General features: G+C 38.4%; 1 protein-coding gene across 4 annotated transcripts in view; it reads left to right on the plus strand.

Moving 5' to 3' along the window:
- Nucleotides 1–11,003, plus strand: part of LOC139760116 (terminal uridylyltransferase 7-like) — a 303,262-nt gene extending 292,259 nt beyond the window's left edge. For all 4 annotated transcript variants that reach the window (XM_071682971.1, XM_071682991.1, XM_071682999.1 and 1 more), the window contains one exon: nucleotides 5,407–11,003. In XM_071682971.1, the coding sequence (XP_071539072.1) occupies nucleotides 5,407–5,763 (357 nt within the window). In that variant the 3' untranslated portion in view covers nucleotides 5,764–11,003. The remainder of the gene's footprint in view (nucleotides 1–5,406) is intronic.
- Nucleotides 11,004–11,582: the final 579 nt, after the last annotated feature.

Raw genomic sequence — 11,582 nt, forward strand, 5'->3', positions numbered from 1 at the left:
GAATGACTGAGGACATAGGGCATTGTTAATGCAGACCACACACATGCATATAAAGAGATTGTGATAGTACAGACTGTTCAAGAGATGAAGTCCCACAAGGGTGAAACTTCCTCCTTGTACAGTACAAATAGGTATTACACACAAGGTTAATGCAGACACCTGAATTTAAGATATATGATAGAGCACGTTCAAGATATGGGGCTCCACGAGTGTTAAACTCACTCTCATTATGGTACAAGTAGGTAATTACATGCTCTATCCTAAGGCCAAGCTAGGGTGTGTAGCAGCAACTTGAAGAGGTTAAAAAATGTTTGTACAAGACAATAATTTTTGAATACCAAACTATTTCTTGTGCCTTAGCAAGGTAGCATCAGGGACAAATGGACATGATGTTCAGTTGCACAAATTCACTATCTAGGTATCATGTATAATGTACTGAAAAAAACAACTACCATTCATAGCTGAGCCCTAAAGCTTACTTTTTTCTTTGCATAGATCTCCTGATATGCCTTAGGTCAAATAATTTACAGCTTTATAGCCTTTAGTACCTCCCACTTAAGAGGCCACTGGTAGAGGACAACTCTAATGCAGCATTTTCAGAATTCCTAACTAATTTTCTTACTGACTTCTCATACCTAATGTTCCTGCCTTATGTTCCAACCTGCTACTACTCATGTTCATACCTACTACTTCTGTCTGTTACTCCCACCATTTTGTCAAAAGGTAGGGCTAGTGCTTAACACTCACTGTGGAAAAATCTAGAGTTACAAAGAATGAATTGTGTGAGTTAACTATTGTCAAGTGTTATGTGTAATAAGGAGAGATTGTATGTTTGTGAACATAATGCCAGCAGTACATGTGTAGGTGATACAGAAAGAAAATAACAGCTGTCTGGGTCATAGGAGTATAGAGTGACAATCACTGAAGTGCTGGATCGCTTCGGAGCCGTCACTAACCCTCCTAATACCTAGGTGGGTAGTACGAGTAATAAACCTGTATGGGTGGTGGCTGCCCACCAACTACTATCTACTGATCAATTGGAAATACCAATCCTTAATATATAAGTAGTGTTACATTGAAATAAACAAAAAAGTAAGTGTGTGAATATTGATTATTAAGATTGTTAAGTTTAAAATGGCATATAAGAATTAACTGCCAATAGAAAAGAGATCTATAGAAATGAAATAAAATGGCAAACAGTAGAAAAGAGAAAGTTTCAATAATGGTTAGATTTGTGCGATAAAAAGAAAGATTATATAATTGAAAGAGCTTTCAGAGAGTGAATTTGTAAATGTTGATAATACAGTTATTGATGCTTTAACTGTTTATCTCTGATGCCTGTCACTACTGGAACTCCCTGAAGGGGGTGGCCACAGCAATAGTCTCTCCATAGCTAGTGAACTCCATTGCCACTTCTTATCCTTTAGTGCCTCACCTTTAACATGCCACTGGCAAAGGGCAACTCTACTGCAGTGTTAGCAGAGACTCCTACCAGATTTTCGTACTGACCACTTGTACCTGATGTGTCTATCTAATATTCCTGCCTACTGTGAAGCAAATATAGGCGTGTCGGATCGATGGAAATGGTGTCAAAGTTTTGTCATGTAAGTGTGCTAGGATATAACATCTAAATAGAATTTATAAACTTTGTAACAGGATAACATGACTTTGAAACTAAGGAAATATGTACATGATAAGAACTGTCTTTTTGTCTCACTTTTATGCTTGCACACAGAAGCAAAAGTATGCAGTGTACAGAATAGGCAGGGAAGGAGAAAAAGATGTAAATGATGTGAATGAAATAGATATAGGACAAAATAGTGACACTGAATATACAGAAAGTGGAGTGAATGAATATAGGCAAAAAGACTGTGGAGAGAGAAAATGTTAATAAGACAAAAGAAAAACATCATAAAGCTGCAGATGGTAGTAACAAAAATTATAATGAGAACACACACAATGAGCATCACTGTAAACTCAAATAAGACAAAACTGTTTTATTAGAGAATAAAACAAATATTTAAAGGATTGGCATCTCCTAATAACGATAACAATGTAAAGTTAAAGACATCAAGAAACAGAAAATAACGAATGAATGGAACAAGAGAATGGATGAGGAAGAAAACATTTGTGCAAAGCAAAGGAAAAGTAGAAGAGCTGGATGATAAAGATAAGAAACCTTAGAATGAAATTATAGAATCTTGCAGAAGAGAATAGAGACTAATTGAGGAGAAAGCAATACAAAGCATGAAATAGAATCCAAAAGATTCTGAGATTATCCTTTTAAAAGTGGGAGAAAAATATGGAAATAACTCTTAAGAATGAATGCAAGATGCTAATTAAAAACATAAATCAGTGTTCTTTATTCTTTCTAGAATAAAGAAAGTATGGAATCTGAAATATTTAATCAGTATGAGAAGAATGCCATTACTAATATTCATATAGCAGAACAGGTCATTATTAAAGCAATAGACAAATATGAAGAGAGCTCTGAACCTGGACCTGATGGAATTCCAGCATTTTCCTTAAAAAAAAGACAAGGTTGTCATAATGATGAAACCTAACTTATCAAGCAATGAATATGATGATGAGAACTTTCACAGTGAGAAACAGAAAGCTGCGATGAAAATGATCAAAGTGTATATGAGGCAAAATTGAAAAATGCTTTGTTTTTTCACTAAAAAATAAGCAGAAATGAATTTACTCAAGAGAATTCAGAAATGCTTTATAAGCAAACAAATGCAGCATGTGAATTATAAGGAGAGGCTAAATTAACTTGCACTATACATTCTAGAAATAAATAAATACATGATAATATATTTGTATTTTCAGTTATATAACCAAGACACATTTGTGGTTCAGCAGCTTCAAGGCTTCATTATGGTCAGTAGCAGGGAAATGGATTCCTTTTGGGTTAGAAGTTCCTCTATGAGATTGTACTCCCACTCATTAATAAACAGTGATAAAACCTTGTGAAAGGTGACTTTTCATTCTCTGTGTAATCGTCCTTTTCATCCATGATCAATGAAAGGTGACTATTTACTCACAATGCAATTGTCCTTTTCATCCATTAGCAGAGAGGTGACTTTTCACTTAGTGTAATCATCTTTTTCATCCATTAGCAATGAAAGGTGACCTTTCACTCCCAGTATAACCCCATGCAGGTGAAGTCTAGTAACCCTGATATATTTTACACATGCCAGTAGACTGGTATGAGGAGCAGTGTACTTGGATTAAGAGTGCTCTGAGGAAGGAAACAGAAACAGAGTAACTGAGTTGTATTAATAGATGAAATATACCAAAAAGACATCCTACAGAAATATCTGTAAAGAGCCTGACAAGGAAGAAGGGAAACTATTCAGATGGTGAATATAAGAAACATGCATTAAGTACAATAGCATTCAGGAGTATCATATACTTTCATGTTTCTTCCCCAGAAATATCATTAACCTCTTCCTTACCATTATAAGGCATAATTGCAAGTAATGCAATCTTATTAATTTTTTTTTTTTTTTTTTTTTTTTTTTTTTTGCTGTCTCCCGCGTTTGCGAGGTAGCGCAAGGAAACAAGACGAAAGAAATGGCCCAACCCACCCCCATACACATGTATATACATACACGTCCACACACGCAAATATACATACCTACACAGCTTTCCATGGTTTACCCCAGACGCTTCACATGCCCTGATCCAATCCACTGACAGCACATCAACCCCTGGTATACCACATCGATCCAATTCACTCTATTCCTTGCCCTCCTTTCACCCTCCAGCATGTTCAGGCCCCGATCACACAAAATCTTTTTCACTGCATCTTTCCACCGCCAATTTGGTCTCCCACTTCTCCTCGTTCCCTCCACCTCCGACACATATATCCTCTTGGTCAATCTTTCCTCACTCATTGTCTCCATGTGCCCAAGCCATTTCAAAACACCCTCTTCTGCTCTCTCAACCACGCTCTTTTTATTTCCACACATCTCTCTTACCCTTACGTTACTTACTCGATCAAACCACCTCACACCACACATTGTCCTCAAACATCTCATTTCCAGCACATCCACCCTCCTGTGCACAACTCTATCCATAGCCCACGCCTCGCAACCATACAACATTGTTGGAACCACTATTCCTTGAAACATACCCATTTTTGCTTTCCGAGATAATGTTCTTGACTTCCACACATTCTTCAACGCTCCCAGGATTTTCACCCCCTCCCCCACCCTATGATCCACTTCTGCTTCCATGGTTCCATCCACTGCCAGATCCACTCACAGATATCTAAAACACTTTACTTCCTCCAGTTTTTCTCCATTCAAACTTACCTCCCAATTGACTTGACCCTCAACCCTACTGTACCTAACAACCTTGCTCTTATTCACATTTACTCTTAACTTTCTTCTTTCACACACTTTACCAAACTCAGTCACCAGCTTCTGCAGTTTCTCACATGAATCAGCCACCAGCGTTGTATCATCAGCGAACAACAACTGACTCACTTCCCAAGCTCTCTCATCCACAACAGACTTCATACTTGCCCCTCTTTCCAAAACTCTTGCATTCACCTCCCTAACAACCCCATCCATAAACTAATTAAACAACCATGGAAACATCACACACCCCTGCCGCAAACCTACATTCACTGAGAACCAATCACTTTCCTCTCTTCCTACACGTACACATGCCTTACATCCTCGATAAAAACTTTTCACTGCTTCTAACAACTTGCCTCCCACACCATATATTCTTAATACCTTCCACAGAGCATCTCTATCAACTCTATCATATGCCTTCTCCAGATCCATAAATGCTACATACAAATCCATTTGCTTTTCTAAGTATTAAATATATTGCACATATTTTGTATCTATTAACCAAGAGTGTACGTATTTGTTGTCAGACAACTTTTCACGCAATTCATTTTTCATGAAAACTCGCACACCTTGCTTTGCAAAGCCATATACCATCTAAAAGCCTGATTTTGCAACCTTTGCTCAGTTCCAGTTAATATATTCCACTGCCCATCTTTGTTTTGTGCACACTTAACTCATATGAATTACCCTTAAATTTATGGAACTTCCATCATCTTACATTTACCATGCACTTCTTGCAATGCATTTAGCCATACAGATATGCACATCATCTTGTAAGTGGTTGCAGGAATGCTTATTACTGAGATAGCGTGGAAGAAGTGATGTGGAGAGAATGACCGAAGACATAAACTTGACTGAAGTGAATGGAAATAGATATAGAGGAGGAGAATACATGTGGCAGTGTTGTCTCTACAGAGGAAACTGCTGTAAATTGTTAGTGTCATTGTGAATGCAGGAGGTTTTACATGACTCACCCATTGTATATTTTTATTCTAGATATAATCCCAAGTATTTTTTCTATTTGTTATTATTTCAGATGACAGTGGCAGGACCAAGTGGGTACTACCCTGAATTTGTCTTTGGGGATCCTGGCCTTCAGAATCCTTCTCCAAGTGGACAGGGCCCACCAGCACATCCAGCTGAAATAATGACTGAGATGACCTTCCAACGTCCTGGTGTTTACGACACCCAGATGCAGGCACTTCCTCAGTATTTACCATCCAGTTTACCACAGCACCAAAGCCTTATGTCCCAGATCTCCCAGCCACATGCTAGTCTAGGAGTGCCTCCTCACCACACATCCCTCTCTGCAACTGGTTCAACTGCAGCATACACTCCTGGCTCAGTTCTGTACATAGATGGAGAGAGGGAAGGGAGTCAGGTTTTGCAATAGAAATTTAGTAAAAAACATATGATATTTTGTAAATTATAATTTTGAGACGTACTGCCACTTGCAGTGAGATGTTATAAGGTATGGCATGAATGGTGGTGTAACTATTAAGACTGCTAGTGTTTGGGAGCTTCATTAGGGAAGTTTTTAAGGTTCTAATATTATTCCCCTCCGTTACATGCTAGAGATATTATTCTTAATTCTCAGGCTAGGTGGTGTTGTTGTTCTGGGTATTTCGCATAATAGATATATTGGTAGTTTCCTTGAAGCAAGTTATTTTTACCAGATTGAATGACACCAAAGGTCGTGCATTTTTTTTTTCATTTTTGGAATGAGAGGACTGAATGATAAAGTGTGCAATTTTTAACCTGGTATCATATCAGATGAGAGGAGATGTGTTCAGTTTTCCACCATTCCAGCATTCGAATGAATTTTGATGTGTTCAACACAAACATCGATAGGCTTTACATATGCTTTGTAGTTCTGAACCATGCAAATGGTATGTGAACTTTGTCAGCTTTAATTTCCTGTTTTAGGAGTATGATATTCTGGATATGGAAATAATTTTTAAAGTATAAATTTTCGTTTTATTTCAAGTTTTACAATTTAAGAATTTTTTGTGTATTTACTTCTTAAACTTTTAGTAAGGAATGAGCTTGAATGTACAAGTTTTGTGTGAGTAGTTATACAGGTGTTGTCTTACATGGCTTTTGAAAGACATGATTTCTGTAGAACTAGTTTTTTAAAATTTTCCAGCTGTCATTCCACAACCCTCACTCCTATATTTGTTGGTGTACCTGACCTTCACATACCTTTTGTCTTCTTTGTTTGAGGAACTGGTGTGTTAATATCATCTTGGGCTTGTTTTACTTAATATTTATTTTGTCTACATACTATATTATGTGCTCTTCTTTTTTGGATTGTTGAAATTGATTTAGAATTATGCTACAGTGAGCATTGACTATGAGGGTACAAATTGTCTGGTGTACAAAGTGTTAAAGTAAAATGATCACGAATTGTATTTTGATTAAAGTAAAATGATCACGAATTGTATTTTGATTAGATATCTGAACAGTTAAAGAGGTAAGCTCTAGCTTCATCTTATAATTGAAACAAAGTTTTTTCTGAAGAAGAAGATAGAGTAGTACCTGATTTTTATACTTTCATATGGAACAGTCCAGTTTTTAGAAAAGCCCTTCAGGACCATTTATTCCTATGGCCATTAGTAAAAACTAGGATGAAATACGAGTTCATGTACATTTTGTACCTGCCCTCAAGTTCCTTTCTGTATTTCCTTTTCCAGACCATGGGCTGGATTCTTTTATTCTTTATATCAATATTGTCTGTTGCACTATCTTTTCATCTTGAATTATACAGTTTGACTCATGAAGGCTTTCAGGAATAAAAGGAAATAATATTGAAGAATCATTGTGAGACAATCAGTAATGAACTTGGCTTATTTATTTTATGAATGTACATGTCTTTACATAATTCCTGTGATTTGGTGTTATGACATTTTACAAGTTTATTTGAAAACTCATTTTAAAGGCAAATATTTCATCCAACAGAAGTCCACCTTTTCATATGCTTTTAGTCACACATGTTTATCTTAAGACCGTGAGCCTACACCAAGACTTCTGATGTCTCTGTTATCTATTTGGCTGTGGTAATAGATGTTGATATTAAAACTGCATGATTTTAAGTGTAAATATTATAATGAATGAATATAAGCATTTACATAATAGGAATAGTTCAGACTTTGGATAATTGGGTGAAATAATCCAGTTCTTTGTGAGTGAAAATGCAGCCTAGGTTTTAAATTATTTTCTTAGGACTGGATTCTGGATCTCACCATTACAGTACCTCAGTAAAGACTTCAGTCAGAGATGTTAAGACTGACATATCATATAATCATATAAATGGAGTCTTTATTTAGTACATGTTGGAGTGAGTTCTGAAATACCGTCCCTGGTATCTGACATAAACAAGAAGCAATAAAGATGCCTAATTTATGTGTGTAGATCATAATTCCAGTTGTGTATGATATGTCAGTTGAGTTATTTGTATTAAGTAGAAGGCTGTATTTTTAAAGTCTTGCTCAGGTTCATAAAAAGATATCTAGTTATGTGTTGAGTATAGTGTGGGAACAAGTTTCCAGATTTTGTTTAATGGTCAAATAATTTTGATTTACATTTGGGTGCAATAGGCGCCAGTGCTATTAGTCTTGTATTAGAAACTCAACAAAAATTGAAATAATGTGTGAAGCAGGGGGTAGCAATGCTTTTTCCTGTGGGGTGGGGTAACCCCAGGAAACGATGAAGGCAAGCAAGTATGAATATGTACATGCATATATATGTCTGTGTTTGTGTATGTATATGTTGATATTTATATGTGTGTATATGGGCATTTATGTATATATATGTATATGAATGGATGGGCCATTCTTTGTCTGTTTCCAGGCACTACCTCATTGATGCGGGAAGCAGCGATTATGTATGATAATTGAAATATATATATATATATATATATATATTTTTTTTTTTTTGCTTTGTCGCTGTCTCCCGCGTTTGCGAGGTAGCGCAAGGAAACAGACGAAAGAAATGGCCCAACCCACCCCCATACACATGTATATACATACGTCCACACATGCAAATATACATACCTACACAGCTTTCCATGGTTTACCCCAGATGCTTCACATGCCCTGATTCAATCCACTGACAGCACGTCAACCCCGGTATACCACATCGATCCAATTCACTCTATTCCTTGCCCTCCTTTCACCCTCCTGCATGTTCAGGCCCCTATCACACAAAATCTTTTTCACTCCATCTTTCCACCTCCAATTTGGTCTCCCACTTCTCCTCGTTCCCTCCACCTCCGACACATATATCCTCTTGGTCAATCTTTCCTCACTCATTCTCTCCATGTGCCCAAACCATTTCAAAACACCCTCTTCTGCTCTCTCAATCACGCTCTTTTTATTTCCACACATCTCTCTTACCCTTACGTTACTCACTCGATCAAACCACCTCACACCACACATTGTCCTCAAACATCTCATTTCCAGCACATCCATCCTCCTGCGCACAACTTTATCCATAGCCCATGCCTCGCAACCATACAACATTGTTGGAACCACTATTCCTTCAAACATAGCCATTTTTGCTTTCGGAGATAATGTTCTCGACTTCCACAAATTCTTCAAGGCTCCCAGGATATTCGCTCCCTCCCCCACCCTATGATTCACTTCCGCTTCCATGGTTCCATCCGCTGCCAGCTCCACTCCCAGATATCTAAAATACTTTACTTCCTCCAGTTTTTCTCCATTCAAACTCACCTCCCAGTTGACTTGACCCTCAACCCTACTGTACCTAATAACCTTGCTCTTATTCACATTTACTCTTCACTTTCTTCTTTCACACACTTTACCAAACTCAGTCACCAACTTCTGCAGTTTCTCACATGAATCAGCCACCAGCGCTGTATCATCAGGAAAGAACAACTGACTCACTTCCCAAGCTCTCTCATCCACAACAGACTGGATACTTGGGCCTCTTTCCAAAACTCTTGCATTCACCTCCCTAACAACCCCATCCAGAAACAAATTAAACAACCATGGAGACATCACGCACCCTTGCTGCAAACCTACATTCACTGAGAACCAATCACTTTCCTCTCTTCCCACACTTACACATTCCTTACATCCCCAATAAAAACTTTTCACTGCTTTTAACAACTTGCCTCCCACACCATATATTCTTAATACCTTCCCCAGAGCATCTGTATCAACTCTATCATGTGCCTCCTCCAGATCCAGAAATGCTACATAGAAATCCATTTGCTTTTCTAAGTATTTCTCACATACATTCCTCAAAGCAAACACCTGATCCACACATCCTCTACCACCTCTGAAACCACACTGCTCTTCCTCAATCTGATGCTCTATACATACCTTCACCCTCTCAATCAATACCCTCCCATATAATTTCCCAGGAATACTCAATAAATTTTTTCCTCTGTAATTTGAGCACTCACTTTTATCCCCTTTGCCTTTGTACAATGGCACTATGCAAGCATTCTGCCAATCCTGAGGCACCTCACCATGAGTCATACATACATTAAATAATCTAACCAACCAGTCAACAATACAGTCACCCCCTTTTTTGATAAATTCCACTACAATACGATCCAAACCCATTGCCTTGCCGGCTTTCATGTTCCGCAAAGCTTTTACTACCTCTTCTCTGTTTACCAAATCATTCTTTCTAACCCTCTCACTTTGCACACCACCTCGACCAAACTACCCTATTTTAGCCACTCTATCATCAAACACATTCAACAAACCTTCAAAATACTCACTCCGTCTCCTTCTCGCATCACCACTACTTGTTAAAACCTCCCCATTAGCCCCCTTCACTGAAGTTCCCATTTGTTTCCTTGTCTTATGCACTTTATTTATTTACCTCCTTCCAAAACATCTTTTTATTCTCCCTAAAATTCAATGATACTCTCTCACCCCAACTCTCATTTGCCCTCTTTTTCACCTCTTGCACCTTTCTCTTGACCTCCTGCCTCTTTCTTTTATACATCTCCCACTCGTTTGCATTATTTCCCTGCAAAAATCGTCTAAATGCCTCTCTCTTCTCTTTTACTAATAATCTTACTTCATCCCACCACTCACTACCCTTTCTAATCTGCCCACCTCCCACACTTCTCATGCCACAAGCATCTTTTGCACAAGCCATCACTCCTTCCCTAAATACGTCCCATTCCTCCCCCACTCCCCATACGTCCTTTGTTCTCGCCTTTTTCCATTCTGTACTCAGTCTCTACTGGTACTTACTCACACGTCTCCTTCCCAGGCTCACTTACTCTCACCACTCTCTTCACCCCAAAATTCTCTCTTCTTTTCTGAAAACTTCTACAAATCTTTACCTTCACCTCCACAAGATAATGATCAGACATCCCTCCAGTTGCACCTCTCTGCACATCAACATCCAAAAGTCTCTCTTTCATGTGCCTATCAAATAACACGTAATCTAATAACGCTCTCTTGCCATCTCTCCTACTTTCATATGTATACTTATTTATATCTCTCTTTTTAAACCAGGATTCCCAATCACCAGTCCTTTTTCAGCACATAAATCTACAATCTCTTCAGCATTTCCATTTACAACACTGAACACCCCATGTATACCAATTATTCCCTCAACTGCTCATTACTCACCTTTGCAATAAAATCACCCATCACTATAACCCGGTCTCGTGCATCAAAACTACTAACACACTCATTCACCTGCTCCCAAAACACTTACCTCTCATGATCTTTCTTCTCATGCCCAGGTGCATATACACCAATAATCACCTGTCTCTCTCCATCCACTTTCAGTTTTACCCATATCAATCTAGAGTTTACTTCCTTACACTCTATCACATACTCCCACCATTCTTGTTTCAGGAGTAGTGCTACTCCTTCCCTTTCTCTTGTCCTCTCACTAACCCCAGACTTTACTCCCAAGACATTCCCAAACCACTCTTCCCCTTTACCTTCACTCAGAGCCAAAACGTCCAGGTTCCTTTTTCTCAAACATACTACGTATCTCTCCTTTTTTCTCATCTTGGTTACATCCACACACATTTAAACACCGCAATCTGGGCCTTTGAGGAGGATGAGCACTCCCCGCGCGACTCCTTCTTCTGTTTCCCTGTTGAGAAAATTAAAATACAAGGAGGGGAGGGTTTCTAACCCCCCCCCCGCTCCCGTCCCCTTTAGTCGCCTTCTACAACAAGTGAGGAATGCGTGGAAAGTATTCTTTCTC

Source organism: Panulirus ornatus, chromosome 3 (genome assembly GCF_036320965.1).
Source record: "Panulirus ornatus isolate Po-2019 chromosome 3, ASM3632096v1, whole genome shotgun sequence".
Classification (NCBI taxonomy): Eukaryota; Metazoa; Arthropoda; class Malacostraca; order Decapoda; family Palinuridae; genus Panulirus; species Panulirus ornatus.